Source organism: Mytilus galloprovincialis, chromosome 5 (genome assembly GCF_965363235.1).
Source record: "Mytilus galloprovincialis chromosome 5, xbMytGall1.hap1.1, whole genome shotgun sequence".
Taxonomy (NCBI): domain Eukaryota; kingdom Metazoa; phylum Mollusca; class Bivalvia; order Mytilida; family Mytilidae; genus Mytilus; species Mytilus galloprovincialis.
In genome coordinates this window covers 56,526,610-56,554,320 of record NC_134842.1, presented here as the reverse complement: position 1 = coordinate 56,554,320, position 27,711 = coordinate 56,526,610, and the positions used below count along the sequence as shown (strand labels likewise).

General features: G+C 33.0%; 1 protein-coding gene across 2 annotated transcripts; it reads left to right on the top strand.

Moving 5' to 3' along the window:
* The first annotated feature begins 103 nt into the window (after positions 1-103).
* On the top strand, positions 104-27,034 carry LOC143076089 (uncharacterized). 2 transcript variants are annotated; one of them, XM_076251725.1, is made up of 7 exons: positions 104-170; positions 7,802-7,858; positions 9,298-9,532; positions 12,494-12,660; positions 13,895-17,296; positions 20,520-25,208; positions 26,676-27,034. In XM_076251725.1, the coding sequence occupies exons 1-7, from the start codon at positions 168-170 to the stop codon at positions 26,754-26,756; spliced, it is 8,634 nt and encodes a 2,877-aa protein (XP_076107840.1). In that variant the 5' UTR covers positions 104-167; the 3' UTR covers positions 26,757-27,034. The 2 variants fall into 2 exon arrangements, with proteins under 2 accessions (XP_076107840.1, XP_076107839.1); XM_076251724.1 differs by having other exon boundaries at positions 20,520-25,236.
* The last annotated feature ends 677 nt before the right edge of the window (positions 27,035-27,711 follow it).

Here is a 27,711-nt window from a genome sequence, read left to right as displayed (position 1 = left end):
ATTTAGATTTTAAAGCATATTACTGGCTGATAGTTTTGGGTCTTTTGTTCGCTGTATTGTTTGACGTTATTTTTCGGTACTTTTCTTTATCATAAAGTTGTGACGTCACGATTATTTCACGGCAAACAAGGTCGCCCTGATGAACTTTGTAAGAAAGAACAGATAAAATGGTAAATGAAAACTAAATCTTCTTTTCTAAGAAATATTTTGCGAAGCTCTGAGTCTTCACTGAGCATTGAAGAAGCGATAATCATGCAGCTTTGGATTCAGGCAAATACAAATAAGGGAAATGCGTTAGTCAACAGATTATCGTACGCTGTATTTTTTTTGGCAGAAGAACAGCTGGATCATGGATGCTTGTAAAAAACTACAGTATCTTAAACAATAGTTACCGTGACCATTGATGAGAAGAGAAATATAGTTCAAGGCGTCCTTTTGGTATTGTACCGGATACTAATTTGCAATAGTTATCTTTTCTAAGGCATTTTCATTTTTATAGCTGCCGTCCTATGATCCAGATCGATAACTTGAGTTTTGACGCTTTTCGAATGTACTTTAGATAGTAGAGGGACAGTCAAACTTATAGATCGAAAACTACACTGACAACGCTATGACTAAAATGAAAAAAAAAAAAACAACAGACAAATAATAGCACACATGACACAACATAGAAAATAAGCAACACGAACCCCACCAAAAACTTTCTATATAGTTTTTTTTTATCCTGATGACCAGCTGGAGACCCCCTCAGCTGGAGTCAGCAAACGTAGATTTTTTTTAGTCCGTCGGCTCATCTGCAGACTGACTGGCCGTCTAGTTCACTTGTGACAAACTGGCCCACTGGTCATTTGAAAGTTACAACACAAGCCTGGTATATAAAAACGGTATGGATGGACCCCCTCAATAAATTGTGTAAGACTATACAAATCCTTGGTCCAGGCTATTCCTTAAAAATAATTTTATCTCTATGAAATTTATGAAGACTGTTGCTATAATAATGAATCATATTTGTTTTTATTTATACTATTTTGTACATATAAAATGTGGCCACTAGTTTGCAAGTTTGAATTGTTTTGCATTTGTAATTTCGGGCCTTTTATAGCTTAATATGTGGTTTGAGGTTTGCTCATTGCGAATTGAAGATGTTAACTTTTATTTCATTTTGGTCTCTAGCGGAGAGTTTGCAATCATATACCACATGCATCTTATTTGTGGATAAATTATAAGGCTCCGTGTTGTAGACCATACTTTGACCTATAATGGTTTACTTTTACAAATTGTGACTTAGATTGACTCAATTTGAGAGTTGTCTCATTGGCACTCATACCACATCTTCTTATATCTATACATATGTATGCATAGGATCTTCGTCTACTTGGCTTCACATGTAGTACGACATGGGCAACATGTTAAATCAGTCTATACAGGGATATTATCCAGTATATGTTAACTTTAGTTAAAATTTTAATGTGTAAGACTCTTAAGTACCTGCCTGTTTTTGTTTGTTAGTGCGTTTGTAACACTTAGTGGCACTGTGCCGTTTGATATTCTGCCTGTTGCTTCATTTCACTAATCAAAAATACATGCAAATGAATGACAGTAAAAACGTCTAGAACACAGTTACAAAACAACAAATTTTGCTGGACTAGATGTACATTTTGACAAGTAATGTCTCTTCAGAGATGGTCGAGACAATAATATTTTAAAATCCGAAACTTAATCTAAACGTTTAAGAGCTACAAAAACGAAGGAGATAAGGTAATCAGACTGCCGCTTGTTATTCATTTATAAGCTTGAGTGTCCTTAACTTAAAGCTTTATAAAACTAAGATGTGTATTGTTTCTAGAATCTATGGACTTAAGTAGAGTTGCCAATACCAACTGTTTCATTTTTCCTGTTGTTATGTTACTTTCCATTTCCTGGGTAGTGGCGTTGCTTTGGCTCCTTATTATAGAGTGTGTACACCTCTATTCTTTTTCCATATATATATATATATCCTACCTATGGGACATAATGACCATTATTTAAAAAACCAAATAAAACGATACGTATGATGATCATATGTCTAGTAACTAGTGTTGGTCACACGTTGCTTACACCCGATCTATTTCTGTCTTCTACTTGCCTTCAGTTCATCTCTTCGAGTTTATCTAATTAGTTTTGTTTTGTTTTGTCTTGGAATCAGTCATTGTTGGTCTTATTAATGTCAGATTATAAACATTCATGTTTTCAATAGATGGATTTTGATCCGAGTTGGCATAAAATCAATGCTTGGACTGTGGTACTGTTTATGTGTTATCACCTTAATCTAAATCACTAGCCATGGTATGATTAGCCAAGGTATTTAGTTACTCCAGCGTGACTGTGATTTTTGTAATTTCATTTGATAGGGTTTGTCTTTTTTGTCACAGTTTGAGACTGCGATGAGTCAGGACGCTGTACTTTCAGTGTAGAATTCAAATTTCTAAAATTGTTCACATTTTCCAGCGTCCTGCTGGGCCGTAACTAGCCTCTTTTAATAGTGAGGCAAAATATATTCGCAGAGCGGGGAAAATTTGGGCGAGGGGTCTGGGCCGCCAGAAGCTCTGAGAAAAATAACGCAAAATCGTGCATTCTGAGCGTTTCCCAAACTCTTTCATGCATTGAAACGGCTTAATTAATTTTTAGATATTTAGTTCGACAATCAGGTCCACGAGCAAAACAAAGATTCATTGTAATTTAAGACTTTTAGGTATTAGAGACAACATTAAAAGACCGATATGTAGGATAAAGCAAAAATCGTAATTCTCATAATTATTAATACCGTATCTGTCTGTCTGTTCTTGTCTTGTATTGTGATTAGACTTTGATGATTTTTTTATGACTAGATTTAAATATAGTGACATTGCAGTATAATACTATTATACTTTAAGTTCTAGTACTGCTTAAGTTCACACTAGGGGTCATCTTCACCCTGTTTTACGATCTTTTACGGTATTAATGATCCTTTAAAGGCACTGGCTACGGTTACATGGAAATGTAACAATAATAAAAATATTATTGTTACATTGGAGACTAATTGCCGGAATGCAATGTTGGGTAAGGAACCGATTAATTACGAATGTAACAATAATTATTGAGGCTACGGTTTCATTGCGTTATTGTTACATGAAAAACAGCAATGTACGCTAGATTTATTAAACTTAAATCTTCTATATAGTTTTGTTGCTTATTTCATTCATGTCTACTAAATAGTACTTGTTATAATAATAAATAATAAATATTATTATTCAACAAATGGTATTTAAATAGTTTTAGGTATTAATGGATTTGATGTTCTTAAAGATACTACTTCAAATTAGTAGTGCCAAAGGCGAAACATATAGTTCAATGGTTTGTTGTTGAAAACTCGGGCTGAGAAAACTGTTCACTTTTAAGTATTTAACTGCACACCTACTCGTATTACTGTCATTATACTTTGAACAAAAGATGAAGAGATTCCTATTACCAATTTTGTTTGGGTCAAAAATTTAAAACTTGCATGGGATGCGTTTGAAACGAAACTGAAACAATATCAAGACACAAATTTCATACAGCTATACAAACGCACTTACCAAAAATTGATACATCAAAAGCAAAGTTTGCTAACTGTGAAATAACACAGTGAACTTCTGTATACATGTATCAAATTGAGAAAGGAAATGGGGAATGTGTCAAAGCGACAACAACCCGAACATAGAGCAGACAACAGCTGAAGGTCACCAATGGGTCTTCAGTGTAGCGAGAAACTCCCGCACCCGTCGGAGGCGTCCTTCAGCTGGCCCCTAAACAAATATGTATACTAGTTCAGTGATAATGGACGTCATACTAAACTCCGAATTATGCACAAGAAACTAACATTAAAAATCAAACAAGACTAACAAAGGCCATGCAAAGGCTCCTGACTTGAGAAAGGCGCAAAATTGTGGCGGGGTTAAACATGTTTATGAGATCTCAACCCTCCCCTATACCTATAGAATCCATAGAGGACGTACTATAAAAAATCAAAAAATTGTATGTTATACTTGTATGTATTGTAAATATATAAGATAATGTCTTCAACTTTTATTATTTAGTACATATTACTAGTCCCATCGAACATTGCTGTTTTTCATGTAACAATAACGCAATGTAACCGTAGCCTCAATAATTATTGTTACATTCGTAATAAACCGGTTCCTTATCCAACCATGCATTCCGGCATTTAGTCCCCAATGTAACAATAATATTTTTATTATTGTTACATTTCCATGTAACCGTAGCCAGTGCCTTCTTTAAAAGTATTGTTGAAGACCATCCGGCAACTATCAAGATGAAGAGCAGGAACACAAACTTTGACCATTGATCATTTGTATTTTTTCTATGCATTGACTTTGTACATGCGATTATGTCCCCATACTTCTTTATTATCTGTTAAAGGGTCTCAACACGACTTAATGCAAGTTTAACCTTTCAATGTTAAAGGTCATATATGGCAATACCTTGTTTTTTTTCTTCAAATTATATGATACCGGGAAATATGTGACCTTACTTTAATTCAAACCATGTCAGCTATCTAGTTTTATTTAGTATTTACAATAAAACAAACTGTTTTGTATTCTTTGATATCAGTTTCAATTATCCATGCAGAAATGACAATCTTTTTTGTGTCCACTGAGTAGCATCGCATGTTCTTAAAATATATTTCTCGCACAATTCTGGACATCGGTGGACATGCAACATTGCAAAACCACGTTTACAAATGAAAATCAACACTAAGACTATAGTCATAAAGTAGGACAATAAATGAACAAAAGACAAACCCGGAACACAGAAGTACAAACAATAGACCATCAACTCTATGAAAACTAAAAGGATAATAGAAACACGGATAACGAAAAACATCCAGGGGATACACCAGAGAGTGAAGAGAACTTGCTTCTTGCAAGACACTTTCCGTGAAAACAATTTGATATGAAAACAACCTTTTGTTTCATTTTTTTTTTTTTTTGAAATTTTTTACATGAGGCATTTGCCTCATTTGCCTCAATGTAGTTACGGCCCTGGACTCCTGGTCCACTCCGACCACCAAAACTGAACTAAAAATAAGTTTTCGGTGGCCTTGTGTCCTATTGTATTCATAATTACTCATAATAGTAGCACACTCATTTTATATCTGAAGTTCGCGAGATAGGGAATAATTAATATTAATTACATCCCTCTGTCCGGCCTTCCTTGTGACAAGTTGTGTCCGTTCGTCTGTCCCTTTGAAGCACGTCAATACTCGGAGACCTTTTGATATAAAGCGTGCATAGCAGACACAGCCTCAAACAAGAATGTGTCCCAAGTACACGGATGCACTATCATTTTCTATGTTTAGTGGACCGTGAAAATGGGATCAAATCTCTAATTTGGCAATAAAATTAGAAAGATCATATCATACTAGGGAACATGTTTACTAAGTTTCATGTTGATTTGACTTCAACTTCATCAAAAACTACCTTGACCAAAAACTTTAACATGAAGCGGGACAGACGGACGAACGAACGGTCGCACAGACTAGAAAACACAATGCCCATAAATGGAGCATAACAATGTAGTTTTCGTGTGTGAGTCACATAATTTCAACGGATTGACAAAGAAATAAATACAATAACAATATAATCATATCAAATGAAAACCTAATTAGACCCAAACAACACTTACTTACGTTAAAATCCTGAACAATGATTAAAACTTTATATTTTCAAAAATTGACAACTGTGTTACGTTTCCTCAATTGTTTGTTTTAAACAGAAAGTCGGCATTCTAAAGGAACAAACTGATATTTTTCTAGACACCTTTTGGTCTTTGTTCGTATGAGGCAGATTTCATAAAGGAGCTTCTCATATCGAATGCAATAAAGCTATGATTATCTTTTAACATCACATTGCTCTATAAAGATGATGATTTCTTATTGAATAAATCAAAGTTTGGCGAATGTGTTGATCGCACCTTTATTCTATTAAGCATTAAACGAAGGATACCACAAATAGAACTACATATTGTAAATTTACCGGATTTTTTTTCGTGATTTTAAAACAAACCACCAGAACCTAATTTCGCGTCGTCGATGCCACTGCTGGTGGAGATTTATTTCCCCGAGGGTATCACAAGCCCAGTAGTCAGCACTTTTTGTGCTGACATGAATTGTCATTGATATGGTTATATTTATAAATTTACTGTTTACAAATTTTGAATTTTTTGAAATACTAAGGCTTTTCTACCTCAGCTGTATTTGGCAAAACTTTTAGGAATTTTGGTTCTCAATGCTCTTCAACTTCGTACTTTATTTGGCCTTTTTAACTTTTATGGATTCGAGCGTCACGGATGAGTCTTTTGTAGACGAAACGCGTGTCTGGCGTATATACTAAATTTAGTCCTGGTATCTATGATGGGTTTATTTAAATTCGCGATTTAGGATGTCCTTTATAAATTTTCATGTTTTGTTTGGAATCTGTCTTGAACTGTTGTACATGAAGCCATGAAGCTCCGAACATGCTAGGTGTACCCGCATACTGCATACAGATTAGTTGCAGCTAATACATATAAGAATATGTAGTATGAGTGCCAATGAGACAACTCTCCATCTAGTCACAATTTGTAAAAAGTAAACCATATTAGGTCAAAGTACGGCCTTAAACACGGAGCCTTATAATTTATTCATAAATAAGATGCATGTGGTATATGATTGCAAACTCTCCGCTAGAGACCAAAATGAAATAAAAATTAACATGAGCAAACCTCAAACCACATATTAAGTTATAAAAGGCCCGAAATTACAAATGCAAAACAATTCAAACTTGCAAACTAGTGGCCACATTTATGTACAAAATAGTATAAATAAAAACAAATATGATTCATTATTATAGCAACAGTCTACATAAATTTCATAGAGATAAAATTATTTTTAAGGAATAGCCTGGACCAAGGATTTGTATAGTCTTACGAAAAGCAAGTTATAAACGGCTCCAAAACACTTGTACTAGTGTATAGCCTAACTAAGAATGAAAATATTGAACTTTGTGGTAAGGTTAAACTCATCACTTGAACACTTCGAAAGTTTTACGGGTGACATCATGATTGTGTTGTCTATTATAAAACTCAACATCCTTTATTGTAAAGATAACCATGGATATATGTTCTACGTGACTCGTGCACAACCCCGTCCTTTTCATTCGTGTATGGCACCGTCAATTGCGACTTATCACTGTTTTTGAACTTGCCATGAACAACCAGTACTGCCTCGTTACTCTCCCGCAACACGTGATTGGCCGCGGTTTTGATTGATCTGTGTTACATGGTATTCTTGTATCTATTTACTCGATAAATAAGTCTGTATGTTTTAGCTCTATATGTTATTTTTTCTATAATGCGTAAATTGTATTTGTCACTCCTTTAGAGAAATATTTGTCGTCTATTCAAGTACTTGTTGGTTTGTTACATAAACTGTTTTATTATTTCGATATGTTAGATTGGATCAAGTGTAGTAGTTTCTGAACTGGCGTCTTTCTTTTTATTCTTGATGTCATTTGTCTTTTGGGTTTTGATATCTTCCTTTAGGATATAACTCAAACAGAATTTATTAGGAGAATGTGAAAAGCCAGACAATGTTTTCCGACATTGGTCTGTGCCTTTACTTGTCGTATGTCTGGAAGACTGTATCTAGTCCGAAATGAGGTGCCAGATCCACTTATTCAAAATTTAATTTTCGTCAATGTATACAAATAATTGATAAAGTTTTCGAATAAACTTTTTTTTACAGTTTGTAAGGAGAGTTTTGATTTGCTTGTTCATATGGAGTCTGTTTATACCAGGACAAGTAAGTAAAAATTATTTCCAAATAATAAATCATCGGCATAAACAAATTGATTTCAGTGATATCAGCATTCGGTAATCTATAAATCAATTACCACGAATAATATATTTTAAAAATGAATTCGTACTCTGAATACTGGTGTTAAGGATGTACTTAGGTGAGGTTAGGTGAAAATTAATAAATTAAGAATTTAAAATTGATACTATAAGCTGGTAGAGCATCATTTAAGGATAAAAATAAGCAAAAAATATTGATAGGTCATGGACCTCCTTTTCGAGATATTTGAGATTTAAAATATGGCCGGAAAAGGCAGACTCTGACTTTTACCTTATATTTGCATTGTTATTATTGGATCTCAAAACAAAAGAAAGAAAATCAAGAATCTTCTAAAATTTTGATAAATGACCTTTCATGAGCTATTAAGTCTTATGTGAAAAAATAAATGGGTGTTATGGGGCAAAATATTTTACATTATATTGTATTGAAAAACACCAAGGAGTCCGAACATTTGACACAGATTCCAAAACCTCACCTAGGTACATCCTTAAGGTCAAGTAAAAGTCGGCTGGATAATGGACAAATTAAACTAAATTGGCTATGGGTCAGATTTTGGTAAAAATTTGCAAAAGATATTTGACCCAATGAAAGAAAACTGAAAATTATTTATTTTTTATAAATTTATTCATTTTTTAAACTTGTACATTCCAAACATTATGTGCAAATTTGAAATATTCATTAAAACTGTGATGGGCCTTTACTGTTTGAGCTTTTGATTTTGCCCTTTGATTAGGAACTTTCCTTTTTGAATTTTCCTAGAGTTCAGTATATTTGTAATTTTACTTTCCCCTAATTGATTTACTCCAGTATTTATCATCAACATATATTTATATGTTTTAACATAGATGTATTGACTTGAACTTGGATATTTGATGTGTTTAAGACAAATAATGAACGATTTCCGCCGATTTATGTAATTATGTGCTTTCTATACAAACAATCATCTTAGACTTCTATTTTAAGAGAATTCAATCAGGCATATTTTCGAAAATAAAAGAGATAAATGCATCTTTTTTTCTATTTTTTTTAGTAAAAGTTCAATGAGAAAAATGAGCAAATTTGTATGCAAAATGTTCCATATGTATGGCTCTTTTATTGTTCCTTCACCTTGCACCTTGCATGGTAGGCGATATTTTCATCGGATTAAAAAAACTCATGTCCACGATTAATGATAATCAAAATTTCAATATTATTCAATCAATCAATTGACGCATGCAAATAGAATGTAGAATATCTATAGAGTTGGTAAACCATGCTTAATCATTGCGTGCTCAAATTCGTATTGAATGTGCATAAAATTATCAAATTATATTTTCTTACAATTTTTGCTGTCAGTAAATATCTAAATAGAACTTAGTTTTTAATTTCTTGCATTTCAATTACAGACCGCAAAACCAAAAAAGGATAGCACAAGTTCACCAACAGCAAAAGAAGAAGAAAAGGAAAGTCCACCAGCAGTAAAAGAAAATAAGGAAAGTGCACCACCAGCAGCCAAAGGAAAAAAGGAAAGTCCACCATCAGCAAAAGAAAATAAGGAAAGTGCACCACCAGCAGCCAAAGGAAAAAAAGATAGTTCACCAGCAGCCAAAGGAAAAAAGGAAACTTCAAAATCAGCAGAAGGTAAGATACCACAAAGTATCAATACAAAGTATTAATAGATATATAAGAAGATGTGGTATGAGTCCCATTATAGGTCAAAGTATGACCTTCAATACAGAGCCTTGGCTCAAACCAAACAACAAGCTATAATGGGCTAAAAAAAACTAGTGTAAAACCGTTCAAACCGTTCTTATCTATATATAAAAATATATAAAAAACGGAAAACACTTATGAATCACATCAACAAAAGACAACCACTGAATTACAAGTTCCTGAATTAGGCAAGGTACAGACAGACGTTTTAACAGGTGCCAACCTTATCCCTAACCTGATATAATAGTGTAACATCACAACATAGAAATTCAAATACAATAAAAAGTAAAATATCAATATGACTACTTGTTTATTCTTTCATTATTTCGACGAGTTTCAAAGACGTTCTAAGCCTCTTTGTTAGGACGAGATGATATAGAATATAGCATTTTATTGTTAATCCAATGCATCTGCTCTTTTAAAACGTTTTTCTGAAATCACCCCAAGTATGAACGTCCAAAATAGTAGCCGAATCAATGTGAGGCTTACTTGACATGAAGGGGCCGGACTCTTATTTTTTTAATAATTTTGGATTCGAGCGTCACTGATGAGTCTTTTGTAGCCGAAACGCGCGTCTGGTGTATATACTAAATTTAGTCCTGGTATCTATGATAAGTTTATTATTAATAGTTCATAGACATATTAAAAAAGGTTATAAATCATGTCAATACAGAGTCATAGACTTCTGAGATGATGGTGTACTTTATACTTCGTAGAACAATCGTGACATACATGGAGAATAAAACTGTTCAAAGCCAAAGAAAATTTTATGCAATACGAACCCATTTAAAACTAAATTATGGGTTAACTTTGGTGCTCTAGGATAGTAAAACAGTTCAGCTTCACCCGTCATTTTACTCACGACAAGAACAAAAATCTGATGATAAATGGCATTCCGTGACTTCACAATCGAGGACATAGGAAGGACTTTTTTTAGTACTTGAAGACCAATTTTTTATCTACTGTGGAATGTTTTTTTTTCCTTATGCACAAAAATAAGATCCATATTATTTGCACCTACCATAATCAACTATTCATGGGGAAGGAGAGGGTCCGGTATAAAGGGCTAATTTCGGCCTGAAACTAGAAATGCATCTATAAAAAAGATTTTCGACATTTTTTTAAAAACTCAAGTGTCTACTTGATTCGGTTCAATTTAGTTTTATAAGTTCGAAATTTTAACTGAAATGGTCTATAAGGAATTTAAGGTTGAATATGAAAAACATCTATCAAATATATACTCGAATCTGTATTCATGTGAATTTGAAATTTTACTAATTAGCTACAGATTGGTTATACATGAATAAGTCGTATTTATCCATTAAAAGGTAAAGAATGTCAACATTGAAAATGAAACAAAGCTATAGGTAATCCATTTCATTGACTGATTCGACCCACAACACATTCGTATACAGTTTAAAACTATATTTCACTTATTTTTTAAAACTATAACATGAAATAAAACAGACCAAGAATAAATACTATTGCATGAAGTGGCTATCTATTTATATTTATTTTTATGTTTATTTGGGTTATGTGATCGTCGACATTCTTTGGAGGTCATCTCCATTGTTAATTAGATAGCGTCTAGACTAACAGACACACGAAATTCTGATATACATTATCGAGTTCATCAATTTTTAACCGGATTTTTGTGACAAAAATGTCGGTTATTGATTTGGGGATGTACAGCGTGCGGCCGGGCGGTCGGTCGGGCGGGCGGCAATCAAATGTTGTCCGTGCATTAACTCATGAACCGTTCAACCAAAGCTTTTAAAATTTTAATATGTTGTTACTGACAACTAAATGAAGGTCAAGTTCAATAATGGCGATTTGGACTTTTACCGTTCAGGAGTTATGGTTCTTGATAGATTGAAAAATGGATTTTCCAGTCGTGTCCGTGCATTTACGCATGAACTGTTCTACCAAAGCTTCCCAAATTTTAATATGTTGTTACTGACAACTAAATGAAGGTCAAGTTCAATAATGGCGATTTGGACTTTTACCGTTCAGGAGTTATGGTTCTTGAAAGATTGAAAAATGGAGTTTCCAGTCGTGTCCGTGCATTTACGCATGAACTGTTCTACCAAGGAGTTATGGTTCTTGAAAGATTGAAAAATGGTGTTTACAGTCATGTCCGTGCATTTTCTCATAAACCATTCAACCAAAGCTTTTGAAATTTTTATATGTTGTTACTGATGACAAAATAGAGGTCAAGTTCAATAATGACGATTTTGACTTTTACCGTTCAGGAGTTATGGTTCTTGAAAGATCGTAAAATAGTGTTTCCATTCACGTTGTTGCATTTACTAATGAACATTCAATCTAAGCTTTTCAAATTTTAATATGTTGATACTGACTACAAAATGGAGGTCAAATTTGATATTGACGATTTTCACTTTCAGCATTCATCAGTTATGGTTCTTGTGATATTGCCAGGACACAAGTAAATGTTAATAAATCCGGTTTGCTGTCGTTATTACAGCCTCTTGTTAACTGTTAAGTTCTGATTGTAATTTGGATATATACGTTTTGGTATGGTATTCATATACCTTTGTTAGTCTTGTATTATTTTAATTTTAGTTTCTTGTGTACAATTTGGAAATTAGTATGGCGTTCATTGTCACTGAACTGTATATATTTGTTTAGGGGCCAGCTGAAGGACGCCTCCGGGTGCGGAAATTTCTCGCTACATTGAAGACCTGTTGGTGACCTTCTGCTGTTGTTTTTTTCTATGGTCGGGTTGTTGTCTCTTTGGCACATTCCCCATTTCCATTCTCAATTTTAATACACTATGAGAATTTGAGTCAAATCGGTGAACATGAATTTTACAGCAGAGCAAATGCCCCTAAAGTAACAAATCATAAATTTACTTTGTTTTACTTTCAGAACCGAGTCGTCCAGCCAATGAACCCAGCCCAGATGATCCCAGTGGTATAGAGAGGGATGTAGACGACCCAAGGGATAAAGTTTTTCACGATAAAAGCGAGCTCAAGGCCACTCACCCAACATGTCATATTGGCGCGGTTAAATGTAGGAGAAAAAGGGAACTTGGTGTAAGTATTGTAATCACTAGAATACGAAATAGGAAAGACGCGATTGATTTGAATCTTTGGTTCTCCTTTCAATATTGGTGGGGGCCTCGGTTGCCGAGTGGTCTAAAAAGTCGAACTACTATATACATAGCAACACCGAGGTTTTGAGTTCGAATTCCCCTCACTTGAGGTCGGTGGTTCTCTCCTGGCACTCCGGCCTCATCCGCCAATAAAAACTGATAGCCATGATAAAGAACAATAGTACTGAGTTAAACATGACTCAATAAATCAATAATATAATCACAAAAACACGAAATTGCTAAGACGTTATTGAATTGAATCACTGGTTCTTCTTTCAAGATTGGTATAAACTATTCATTATGTAAGACAATGTAATCATATATCTTCGAAGAAGGAATCAGGTGGATAGTTAGTTTTCGTCTTGGCGTTTTACCGTTTTTGACCTATAGAGTTTGAAGGACGAAAAAAGCGATAACGCGGTACGGCCACCATAGGACAGCTTTCCTTAGGTGGATTCACATTCAAATTCTCCATTAACAATTGCAAAGATATATTTTTCACTGAAATGATAAAAAATGCTAGCAAATAAAGCAACTTCTTATAAAAGGACACTTATACTAATGGTAGGCTGTTGTCAGTACAGTTGTGTTACTGAAATCGATTATTCTTCTGGAGAACTTAAATATTATCTCTTACTTTATTTGGGTGCATGTTTGCCACTGGTTGTCCCACAAGTTTTAGAAGAAAGTAGAGATTTTAAAATGGGTATGTCTGTCCAGCTTATAAATTTTTTGTTCATTCTTTTCAACCTAGGTGCGGATCAAGCCATTTTGAATGGGAATTCTGACACCAGAAACACTATGAAATGTTCACATTGATAAAAAAAACGAAGTAAAAATCGAAAAAAACTGAGGAGTATTCCATGGATCACTAAAATACAGATTTTTCTTTACATGCTATTTCTTGGTCTTGGAAGATCTAGAGAGAATCATTTCCAGTCAAATTTTGTAAGGTTTATATCTCGAAAACAAGCACACGGACTGTTAAATGATGTTTTATGCCCTTTTAGTTCCTTTATCAATATACTATCACTTTCTTACAGTATTTTTAAAGAGCTTGTTATTGTGAAACAGAGTAGTGGCCAGCCTTCATCTATATATCTATCTGAATCATTGGCAATTGTTTAGTAAAATCAATGAATTATAACAAATGCTTCTCATTTGATGTTTTCCAGGGGATAAAAACAGCACAGACAGAGGAGGGAAACGGCTTTCTTAAGGTTTATGAAACACATGGTAGCGAAAAATTGATTACAAGCATTATCTATTTCTTAGAAAATAACAAATGTAGTAAAGCAAGTAAATTGGTTGATTTGTTGTATAAGAAAGTAATTCAGAAAGTGAACAATAATAAAACCAAGAACACAAAATTTGCAGATCCCATTCTGACCAAACAAAATGGATATAGGACAAGAAGGTCTACAATATTGCAATTAGAAAATGAAAACTTTAACCGTTTTCAAGCAAATCAAAAACATCAACGACGAATGAAAAGATTTACAAATATGTTTAGTTTGTCTGAAAAGTCAGTTTACTTGACCACACCTCTTCGACTTCAACATATTATATCAGAAATTTACTACACAAAACCTATGCCTGTTACTCATATTGATGAACAGATTAAACGTGAAAGAAATTATACGAACCATTTGAAAGATGAGTTTTTTAGAAAACACATGTTAATTATTATAAATGATCTAGAGAAAAAGACCTTACGAGATACTGGAAAGGCAATTAAAGAGATTGAAAGTTTATTTTCGCACTACAGTGACTTAAGGACGACATGGTTTTTATCAAAATTTATTGAATATGTAAAAGGTTATAAGAAAAAGAACATGGGCCCATTTTATGATAAACTGGCATCGATGGATTATGAACAAATAGAAAGCATCAAGGAGGAAAATCTGCATCACAAACAGGAGTTATTAGACATTCTTAAAGTGATTGACCACGAAACCAAAGCTCATGCCATGATAACAGATCTATTTAAACTACTTGCATTGCACAGTACTATTAATGATTCTCATAAGGATACACTGCATACCGACAGCTTTCTTGCTGAAAATATAGAACAGTTAATAAATATTATAAATCTTTTGAAAAACAATGAGTGCAACAAAGCGACTGTACAAATGAAAATTTTATATAAGAAACTGAAGGATTTAAAAGGCAGAATTAATAACATGCCCACTTCGCCAAAACAAAATCTAATAAAGGGACATAATGTACCGGGAAAATATGATCAAACATATAACAAGGAGAAGACTTTGTATAGCTTAATATATCTTGAGGATATGGTTGATCGATTAGAAAGGGGTCGATCAATATCGTCATCAAGTCATCATTTAGAAGAATTTCTGAAAAAACATCACATGTTTAGAAATCATGGTGCTATTAGAGGTATTTTACATCTTTTAAAAGAGAAATTGGTTACAAAAGCGCTGGGGTTAATAAAGCTGTTGCGGCAAAAAACACTGCCGTCCGTTGAAAATCTGAGACCTAAGATAAATAGGAGAAGAAGATCGACGGTACCACAATCGGATACTGTATCAATTCTCCGCCGCATATTGTTGCTTAAATCATTTGGTGTGGAAAGATTAAACCGTTTAGCTGATAAGCTTACAAAATCTGAATTAAGAATTACGAAACTTCATCCTGATCCAAAATATAGATACGTTGTATTTAAAATTCTGAAAAATATTGTAAATGAGGAAGACAAAAGAGCTTCATATTTGTTAGACGATTTCTCAAATTGGTTAAATCCAAAAGGTATGAAAATTACGAAACATTCTAAATCAAGAACAAATAATCATTCATTTAACAAGCAACGCAATGGAACGAATGAAAAACAGCCACTATCAAGCTCGAACCACAACAACAATAATCTTGAATTAAACCGTACGTTCCCAAGTAACATAACTCTTACATTCAAGCAGAATATCAATATTAATTTATTTGGAGAAAAAGACAAATCCACGAAAAATATAGGAGGCAGTAATACAAAGAAATTAACAAACAGACACGATAACAAACCATCGCAAGGACGGCAGATATTGCCGAATAAAAACGAAATAATTGATTCCAATGAAGTCAAACAGTGGCAAGACAATTGGAGATACCTGACAAATAGCTACAGGAAATTGACAGATATGGAAAAAAAAGAAAATGAAAAGGGAAGTCAAAATAGGAAAATACCTAGAAGATTACAGCCAACCGAAAACACCAAAGAGATAAGTCGAGAAATATATGTAAATACAAACCAGCATCTAAATAAGAAAAAAAAAATGTCAGCAACAACTACTCAAATAGATATAGATCAAACTATTTCTAAACTCACTCCAATAACTCTGATGCACGAAAGTAAACACTATGAAAATGCAAAAGCAGCTATAGAAGCAGAAAGACAAACAGTTAAAAGTTTACAAAAAGATCTACAAAGAAAAATTAGTGCGATTCTTCAAGCAGTTGAAGAGAAAAGTTACTTTAAAGCGAAACACCTTATTTTGCAATTAGAGGTTGAACGAGAGTTGCAAACGTTAGAAAACTTTTATTCTAGAAAAGGTAAAGAGACTTCTAATCTTAAACCGACAAGAAAAAGTATATTACCGACTAAAAATAATGAAAAAAATGAAAATATAGAAAAAGATACTGAAAGTCAAAATAAAAAGTCACCTAGGAAATTAAATTCAAATAGATTGGTTGAAGAGAAAGATAAAATTTCAGTAATAGAAAATGAAACTGAAAGTCAAAATAAAAAAGCCCCAAGGAAATTAAATTCAAATAAACAGGCTGAAGAGAAACAAACAATTTCAGAAATAGAAAATGAAACGGGAAGTCAAAATAAAAAAGCACCAAGGAAATTAAATTCAAATAAATTGGCTGAAGAAAAAAATATAATCGCAGAAATAGAAAATGAAACGAAAACGGGAAGTCAAAAAAAAAAGGCACATAAGATATCAAAGTCAACTGAAATGACTTCTCGAGTTGGCAAGGTTCCAGCAAAAAACAAAAAGGCACCAAAGATATCAAAGTCAATTGAAATGACTTCTCGAGTTGGCAATGTTTCGACAAAAAATAAAAAGTCACCAAAGATATCAAAGTCAATTAAAATGACTTCTCGAGTGGGTAATGTTCCGACAAAAAATAACAAGGCACCAAAGATATCAAAGTCAATTGAAATGACCTCTCGAGTGGGTAATATTCCAACAACAAAAAAACATTTGAAAGGAAAACCAAATATGCAAATAAGTTGGAAAAGCAAGCTAACGGTTGGAAAAGAAAAAAGAAAACAAAATAATCCAAGCACGGAAGAAAAAAACCCTCTAGAAATGATGGTATCTAGATTATCATCTATTATAACTTTAAAAGAGAACAAGAAAACCAAAAGAGCAAACGAATTGATAAAAACAGTAAGAGGGAAAATGCAAACATTTTCGAAGGTTGTCAGGAGGAAGATTGACTCTATTTTAAAGTACATACTGGAGGGAGAATACATTCAAGCTAAATTACTCGTGATAGAATTGGAACATCCAGAAGAATCACCAACAGACAACAGAAATGACAGAGAGACTGAACACGTAAGTAAGGTTACTACAATGTATAAGATAATAATAAGTATCCATTACATTAACTAAATTTGAAAATTGAAACGGGGAATGTGTCAACGAGACAACAACCCGACCAAAGAGCAGACAACAACCGAAGGCCACCAATATTGTTCTTCAATGCAGCTCCGCACCCGGAGGTTTGCTTTAGCTGCCCCGTAAATAAAAATGTATACTAGTGCAGTGATAAAGGACGTCAAACTAAACTCCGAAATATACACAAGAAACTAAAATTAAAAATCATACAAGACTAACAAAGGCCAAAAATGGGGCTTGGTTAAACATGTTTTTTGAGATCTCAACCCTCCCCCTATAACCATGATAACTGTTTACAATACTTGAAATTTTCGAAATTTTAATGATTTTCTACCCCAGTAGAAGCTTGCTTTGGCTGTATTTGGAAAAACATTTTGTAATTTCGGTTTTTCATTGCTCTTCAATTTTGTAATTTATTTGACCTTTGACCTTTTTTTATTAGAGCGTCAATGAAAAGTCTTTTGAAGATATGTACAAATGTTTTAACATGTTATCTATACATGAAAATTAAGCTTTTGTTAAGCGTAAAAAGTTGATATACAGAAACGTGAACGAGACTGTAAAACACATATGTTTCTATAGCATCTATAGATGAGTGTTCAAGACCAAAAAAAAGTAAATCATAATTTATCATCAAAGAGTAATAAACTCAAAATAAGCTGCCACAATAAAAACAAATTAGTTAAGAGCAGGATATCAATTTAGGTGTAGATATGTGTCTAAACTAATAGCATTGTTTTCCTCGGTTTTCGTAATTATTTTTTTTTTCTCATAAAATATAATAAAAAAGCATGTGTTAATACTTTAAAATTATTAATGCATTTTTGTTGGAAATCTCGTCTTATTTGCGACCTATTTGTAGGTCAGGTTAAGTCCGCTGCTGAGTGCGAGATGAGACTATTTGAATATTTTTGGGGTTTTCCTCTCACGAACATATAAGTTAAACAGGAACTTGCTGTTTTAACTTCACAGGTTACTTTATTTAAAAGTCAAAATCAAAAGTCTGGAACTACTTAGTAGTCTCTGAAGATTAAATATAAAGAAGATCAAGCACCAATCGTCATTTTAAGAACCGGTTCATATAAACTTGTAATATAGCGGTATACTACTGTTGCCTTTATTTTTATTTTTCTATGTTAAAAGAGGCTTATGAATCTCCATTTCTTTTTTCATTTGCAGTGGCCTGCTTACTCTCAATATTAAATCGAAATCTCCACAAACATATAACGATAAAACTTTCTATGAGCATTTGTATTTATAAGAAAAGTTCTATGAGCTTGCATACGGGGTATATATCTCCCAATTGATACGATATTTCCGTGCTTGCATTTTCTATCATAATTTCTTGAATGAGGGTTGCTGCTCACAAGGAAGCTATTAAACAAAGAGTTCCAAATGGTGAAGTTGAAATCATCCCTTCGTAAATTTTCGGACGCCATCACGATTTGGTTGACTACAATCTCCTTCCGTTTCATGAATGTGACCTACCGAATTAGACTATTTACCGGAGTTGTTATCACATAAGCAACACGACGGGTGCCACATATGGAGCAGGATCTGCTTACCCTTCCGGAGCACCCGAGATCACCCCTAGTTTTTGGTGGGTTTCGTGTAGTTTATTCTTTAGTTTTCTATGTTGTGTCATGTGTACTATTGTTTGTTTGTTTGTCTTTTTCATTTTTAGCCATGGCGTTGTCAGTTTTTTTTTCGATAAAATATATGAGTTTGACTGTCCCTTTGGTATCTTTCGTCCCTCTTCTATAATAAATAATTGTACTATTTAACAGAACTTTTGATCGTATCTAGACTTTATTTAATGGACATATTTTAAGGCCTATGCAAAAGGATTGATAAATGAAATATGAAACATGCAAATTTCGAATATATCTTAAAGTGAGTCTTTAATGTAGTTTCCGTTCCGGAATATTGTTATTTTTTTAATTTTTGCTTTTGGAGAGGGTATCTTGTATATGCAACTTTTTGTTTCTTTGGTTTTTATAACGTGACTCTGTACTTTTAAAGATCCCGTCAATATTATATGATATTGTTCTATTATATTTCATTATGATATATTTCTATTATGAATTAGAAAATACGTTGAAACACAAACGTCAAAATTATTCAATGACGTAATGGAATGACCTATTTGTGGATTCTTATAAATTCTATATAACTTTTGGACTATTTTAAATCTCGGACTATTTCTGAAATTTATTCTTACATACTTTGATTTTTTAACTCTGTATGCTAACATCGCGAATCAATGAATGTGTTTGTAGATAGATGTTTTTTGTGTTCTGTCAAATTGTTCCTTTTAAAATTGTTACACGATGATGACTGCTGTACCCATATTTTGACTATTTTATTTATTATGTCTGTTTAGTTGTAAATAAAACGGAATTAGATGAGACTGTCATCAAAGTGAGAGGTTTAGCGCTTTAAAACCAGGTTTAATCCATCTTTTTTCTACATTTGAAAATGCCTGTACCAAGTCAAGAATATGACAGTTCTTGTCCATTCGTTTTTGATGTGTTTTGTCATTTGATTTTGCCATGTGATTTATATGGACTTTCCGATTGGATTTTCCTCTGAGTTCAGTATTTTTGTATTCTACTTTTTAGTGGTGAGTGTATTAACAAAATAATTCGCTATATACCCATATGTGTAGTGTTATGTTTTCTGGTCTGTGCGTCCGTTCGTTTGTTCGTCCGTCTGTTCCGCTTCAGGTTAAAGTTTTTGGTCAAGGTAGTTTTTGATGAAGCTAAAGTCCAATCAACTTGATACTTAGAACACATGTTCCCTATGAAATGATCTTTCTAATTTTAAAGCCAAATAAGACTTTTGACTCCAATTTCACGGTCCACTAAACATAGAAAACGAAAGTGCGAGTTCCATGTTAAAGGTTTTGGTCAAGTTAGTTTTTTATACAGTTGAAGTCCAATCAACTTGAAACTTAGTACACATGTTCCATATGGTAGGATCTTTCTAATTATAATAAAAAATTAAATTTTTTACATAATTTCACGGTCCATTAAACATGAAAAATGATAGTGTTTAGCTTAAAAAGAGGGAGGGTAGGGTAATAAGAAACATACATATATTTTTTATTTGGCCGTATATTCGAGATTCATACCAATTCTCAACATTTTATGTTTTCCAGGGTTTAACAAATCGACGACAAGGAGATGGAAATAATTTGCAAGGCAACCAGAAAAGTAAAAGCATAATAGAACATAATATAACATATAAGGATGAAAAGGAACCTAGAAAAATGAGAAGATATGAAAAAAATTACCGGCGAATAAAGAGATCTATGAACTGGTCTCAAAAAGCTACAACTGCTTTACATAACAAAATGCCAAATCAAAATGATCCACATGAATGGAAGAACAAGCACATGTCGACTGGAACAATACAGAAAAAGATAAATGATCATAGGGTTCCACATAACTGGCAGAACAAGCACATATCGACTGGTACAATACAGAAAAAGACAAATGATCATAGGGTTCCACATGACTGGCAGAACAAGCACATGTCGACTGGTACAATACAGAAAAAGACAAATGATCATAGGGTTCCACATAACTTGCAGAACAAGCACATGTCGGCTGGTACAATACAGAAAAAGATAAATGATCATAGGGTTCCACATGACTGGCAGAACAAGCATATGTCGACTGGTACAATACAGAAAAAGATAAATGATCATAGGGTTCCACATGACTGGCAGAACAAGCACAGGTCGACTGGTACAATACAGAAAAAGACAAATGATCATAGGGTTCCACATGACGGGAATACAAGGAACATGCCGACTAAAAAAATACAGAAAAAGATAAATGATCATAGGGTTCCACATGACTGGCAGAACAAGCACAGGTCGACTGGTACAATACAGAAAAAGACAAATGATCATACGGTTCCACATGACGGGAATACAAGGAACATGCCGACTGAAAACAACCAGAACAGGGTAAATGACGACTTTCTTACAAGGTATGACAAAACAGATTACGGAAAATTGATTGAGAGTATTATTTACTTATTTGAAAAGAACAAATGTAGTCATGCAACTGCATTAACTAGTTTGTTGTATCGGAATATAGTGAAGAAAGTTAACCAAAATAGAACCAAGAACAGTAATTTGCCTATTCAAGGTGCAGGGAGCTCAACGTATCATACAAGTTTGACTCAAAGAATAACTTACTTAAACACACCTAGTCGACTTAAACATATTATACAAGAGCTAAGAGCAAAACGACCATATCTTAATGCTACGCGCTTGATAACACATGAAAGATTAATGTTCGAATCGAGTGGAGATGCACGATTCCAAAAAGAAATGAAAAATATTTTAGATCATCTTCAAAATAATAAAACCACACAGGCGGAACAGTTAATTGAAAGCTTAGTTGCAAAGGACAGCGACTTGTGGACTGCATGGTTTTTAGCAAGATTTAAAGATTATGTAAACTACAAGATGTGGCATTTTTGGAACTGCGTTAGAGAAATGGTCTCACGTGATTATGATAAAATACTGAACATTACTGCAAAAAATCTGAAAAACAAAAAAGAGTTAATCGATATTCTTACGATTATCTTCAGTAATAGAAACAAAGCCATTGATATGACAACAGCTTTATTTGAAAAACTTTTGAACACCGTGCCGGAAATTAGTCATGAGCACATAATCAACAAATCAAGTATAAACAAAACTGAAAATAAAATACATGACACTGTCACTGACAGCTTTCTTACCCATAATATAAAAATGGTAGAACATATAATGTTATTATTAAAAAATAAGCAATGCAGTAGAGCAGCTGTAGCGACTAAAATACTATATACGAAACTAGAGGGTGCAAAAAGCAGAATGAAGAACAAAAGTCTACATAATTTAGTTAACGGGCCAATCAATGAAAAAGACAGGATGTATACCATGTATAGCTTAGTACTTCTAGAGGACATGATTGGTCGATTAGATAGGGACAAATCCATTTCGGCAACAAGCCATCATTTAGAAAATTTTCAGAAAAAACATCCTGCATTTAAAAATCACAAATCAATCTCAGTTATTTTAGATCTTTTAAAAAAGAAAAAAATTACAGAAGCGATGAGTGTAATTAAACTGTTAAAACTTAAAACACTGCCATCATTTGAAAAAAAGGAAGATCATAATAAGAACAGGAGAAGAAGATCGATTGTGCGACGGAAATCGGATACTGTATCAAGACTTCGCCGAATATTGCAACTTAAATCAAGGGGTGATAAATTCCATAACCGTGTTGCTGATAAGCTGACAATGTCTGAGGTAAAAATCGCAAAACATCATCCTGATCCGGAATATAGATTTGTTGTATTCAAAATTCTGAAAAACATTGTAAATGACAAAGTCAAAAAAGCTTCATATTTGTTGGACAATTTTCCAAATAGGTTAAAGCAGCAAGGTATAAAGTCTGGAAAACCTATGAAAGGAAGGGTTTATTCTAAATCAAGGACAGCTAATCATACATTAAATACAAAACACAATGGAACCATGAAGATTGAGAAACTAAGTCATTCCTCTGCTATACCAAACAAGTCGATAGCAAGCTCGCACCACAGTAAGAATGACAGTCAACATAAAATGTTTGCTAGACCTAAAAAATTGGGATCAATATACCACAGAAAACACGACAGTCCATACAAATTGGAAGCAAGCTCGAACCACAACAGAAATAACCTTGAATTGTATCAGAAACTCCCTGGTAACATAACACTTATAGTCAGGCCAAAGTTCAATATTTTTCTATCTGGGAAAAAACTCAGCCCTTTAAAGAATTCTACGGGTAACTATAAATTAGAATTAACAAACAGACACAATAGAAGATTACTGCAAGGGAAGCAAAGCGTGCAGCATAAACAAGAAAAAACTCCTATCGATGAAGTCAAACAGAGTAAAGAAAATAGAAAATATGAGACTAATAGACACAGAGCATTGATAGACAAGGAAAAACATATTAGAAATACAAAAATAGAACATGCAATAGGAAGTCGTAAAAAAAATGTATCAACTAAAGACGTACTTACCAAAGACGGAAAGAGAAAACAGACAAAAGACAACCAAAATCTTTCAAGATCAGGAAGTCAAGAACATAGAAAAAATGAGACAAATAGATACAGGGCATTGATAGCTAGGGAAAAGCATAATAAAGATTTGAAAATAGAAAATGAAACCGGAAGTCGAAATAAAAAAGCATCAACTGAAACCAAAGAGGGAACAGGAAAACACACAAAAGACAACAAACATTTATCAAAATCAGGGAGTCAAAAAAATATGACAAATCCTAAAATTAAACAGTCATCTAGTACACAAAATTTACAGAAGTCACAAATTAAGGAGCGTATAGATCCTATAGATCGAACAATTTCGGAACTTACTTCAATAACTTCGATGCAGGAAAGTAAACACTATGAAAATGCAAAAACAGCTATAAATGCAGAAAGAAAAAAAGTTAAAACTTATCCAAAAGATCTGCAAGGAAAAATTGGTGCAGTTTTTCAAGCCATTGAAGAGAAAAAATTCTTTCGAGCAAGACATCTTATTTTGAAGTTGCAGGTTGAACGAGAGTTTGCCACGTTAGATAACATAAGTATACATGGAAAAAAGACGGCTAGTCGTAAACAGATGAGAGGGCAAAATAAAAAAGCAAAAATGGAAAATGAAACGGGAGTTCAAAACAAAAAAGCGCCAAGAAGATTGATATCAACTAAAGAGACCGAAGAGAAAAACAAAAATGCGAAATTAAAAACTGAAACAGGAAGTTTAAATAGAAAGGCTTCAAAAACAGTAAAATCAAACAAAGTGACCAAAGAACAAAATAAAATTCCAGGTATTAAAAATGAAATAGGAAGTGATAACAAAGCACCAAGAAAACTAAAATCAACAACGACGTCCAAAGATAATAATAAAACTAAAACATTAAAAAATGAAACGAGAAGTCAAAATAAAAAGATTTCAAAGAGTTTGAAATCAACTGGAGCAAAAGAACATAAAACTAAAATTTTAGAACGCGAAAAAAGACCCGGAGGTCAACATAAAAAGGCTTCAAAGAGATTAAAATCAAATGAAGTGCTCAAAGAGAAAAATAATCAATCAAAATTAAAAAATGTAGCGAAAAATAAAAATAAAAAAACATCAAAGAGATTAGTTAAGATGGCCAAAAATAAAAAGAAAGAAGCAAAAATTGAAAATGAAACGGGCAGTCAAAATAAAAAGTCATCAAAGTCAGCTGAAGCAACAAAACACAAGAATAAAGTTTTAGAACTAAAAAAAGAAACGGGAGGTCAACATGCAAAGGATTCAAAGAGATCAAAATTAAAAATACCCAAAGTAAAAATCAAAAAGTCAAAATTAGAAAAGAAAACAGAAATTCAAGATAAAAGGGCACCAAAGATATCAAAATCAATTGCATTGGCTTCTAGGAAGGAACATTCTCCCAAAAATAACAAACATTTGAAAAGAAAACCAAAGATGAGAAGAATTTTGAAAGAGATAAATACGCAAACAAATGGAAAAGAGAAAAGACCGGTAGGATTAAACTCGCATGAAAGGATAGCATCTAGTTTAGCATCTATTATAGCTTTGGAAGAGAATTTGCAAACAAAAAAGGCAAACGCTTTAATAAAAAAAGTAAAAAGGAGACTAAGACCCCTATCGAAAGTTTTAAGGAAGAAGGTTGACTCAATATTAAACTACATAATGAAGGAAGAATACATTAAAGCCAAGTTACTCATTATAGAATTGGAACAATCAGAATTAGAAGTATTACCAACAGCCATTGGCAAAGACAGAAATACTGAAGATGTAAGTCAGCTTACTTCAAATAAATCAGGTATTTTATAGGCAAAAACATGATAAAAATGAGTCGTGAGTCTTTATGTTCGTTTTCAAAGGCAATATTCATTTTAAGACCAACTTGTCAACCTTTTTCTAACAAATTGGTACAAGACTTACAGTTAACAATTATTTTTTCTTGTATTGTAAGGAAAGAGTGAAGACCAGTCAAAGTGATAGAGATAAGTCACTGCAATTCATTTAATTGCATTTTTTTAGTATATATGTTTACAGTAAATAGGTGAAATTAGGAATTACACGTAATTACTAAACATTTCAGTAAATACCTGTGATATATATGAATACAAAATAAAGTCTGTTTTTATAATTTCATAATTTGCAAAAACATATAATTTTAATGATAAACAAATCAATAACTTCAATAAAAAATTGAAAACAGGAAAATAGTTTATTTAAAAGATGAACCACACCCCACCGGTCATTAACATGTAAAAGTCCATTAACGACCGGTTTTCAGGTCCGTATTTTGTGGGTGTTAATTTGTTAAATATCGATGGAAATTATTAATGAAGAATAAAGAATGTCATGTTGTCCTTAGTTATCCAATAAGAGAAGCTTATTCTTAATCGATATGAAATAAATTCTCATAATGTAATATTCAAGTTGCCTGTCAAAGTATAAAGCCTATTTGAACACATTATTTGGCTGCGCTCACTCGAAAAAAAGCTTCATATTTTGACCAGAAATTGATATTTTACTGTAACAATCTGCAGAAAAATTGACAAACAATACTTTTGATATTACTGGTACTTCAGATTTCATTTTGATTCTCGATGAAGCTTACCGTGCCAATAAAATATATAAGACGTAGGGAACGACCATTTGATATTCGGGGCAAGAATCAAATTGTATTTTATTTTCACTTTTAAGTGTTTCCTGCATTTTGAATTGCATCTTGTCTCATGGTATAATATTTATTTTTATCCTTGGCCAGGCCATGGTATATTCATTTTAAAAATTATCCTCCCCTGAAAATCATTTAGTCGCCCCTTTGCCTTGACATACAATGAAGCCGAATTATTTGTTCATAATTCTGATGTGATTTGTATATTAGAGAATACGTTGATATGATTGGTTGAGGGGACTCATGGAAAATGTTCTTGACGTTGTTTATTTTTTTCGATAGACAACTATATATGAACAAACTTCTATGTTTAACCAATGTAAACAAGATGGCGCGATAATACCACAATCCGGCTCGACATTACAATATTTATTTTCACTTCACGTTAATCGTTAAATTTAATTTTATACACAAAAAAATGTATTTGAATAATAAGAGATTCAAAAATGATATAAGAAATAAATTAGATGGTTGCTCCCTTCTTTATAATATACTAGTAGTACAATTCTGCATTTTTTCTATTTCGAATGTAAGCTACCTGTACATGTTTGTATGATTTTATTTTTTTCAAGAAAATATCGCATGGGGTCCATGGAGTGCATGCAGTACAACATGTGGTGTCGGTAGGTCGGAAAGGAGGCAGCAGTGCATAAAAGAGGACGAATGTTATGAACTTACTCATGAAGAAAGACGACCATGTTGGCTGGCACCTTGCCCAGACGAGTAGACAATAAACCATAAATGGAAAATTGTAGAACTATAATATTGACTAATCAATACATTTCTTTAAGATGTCCATTTAAAAACATCTATTAAAAAAAGCTTTGGTCATATTTAACTGGTCAGTCATGAATAATGTTGAATATGATCACACATAACATGTGTTGTATTTATTTATTAACTTATTCATTATTTAAACACATACAAACTATTTGTTTTGTGTTGATTATTTTAGAAGTTAAAATGACAGTAGTATACCGATGTTAGAATCTCGTTAATCGAGTAGGAAAAAGTGAAATACCAATCTCCGAGGAAAATTCTAAACGGAAAGTTCATAAGCAAATGAAAAAATCAAAGGCGTAAACACATCAAACGAATAACAGCTGTCATATTCCGGACTTGGTACAGACATTTTCTTATGTAACAAATGGAGCATTTTGCCTGGTTTTATAGCTAGCTAAACCTCTCATTTGTATGACAGTCGCATCAAATTCCATTACATTGTCAACGATGCTTACTTGGTACAGGCATTCTTTTTTGTAACAAATGATGCATTTTGCCTGGTTTTCTAGCTAAACCTTTCACTTGTATTATGGTCGCACAAAATTCCAATTAAGGAAGAGACAAGCCAAGGTAGCAAACAAAACCTGAGGGACTCTAAATGTAAAACAGGGTAAATAAACTCATCATAGATACCAGGATTGAAATTTAATATATACGCCAGATAAGCGTTTCTTGTTATGAAACAAACTCCCGCCATGGAAATCATTTCTCATCCTTTCATACTAAAAGCCTATATCTAACAGTTTATTTTCATACGCTTCATGCATACCCAACAACAAAACACAATCAACAATTGCGATACTACTAATTGCTAAAATTGCGTTG

Bases quoted from the DNA above. Each gene is read 5' to 3' on its own strand.
- LOC143076089 (XM_076251724.1), top strand. The intron at 9,533-12,493 runs GTAAGATACCAC...TTTTACTTTCAG, and splicing joins AACTTCAAAATCAGCAGAAG to AACCGAGTCGTCCAGCCAAT. The intron at 12,661-13,894 runs GTAAGTATTGTA...GATGTTTTCCAG, and splicing joins GGAGAAAAAGGGAACTTGGT to GGGATAAAAACAGCACAGAC.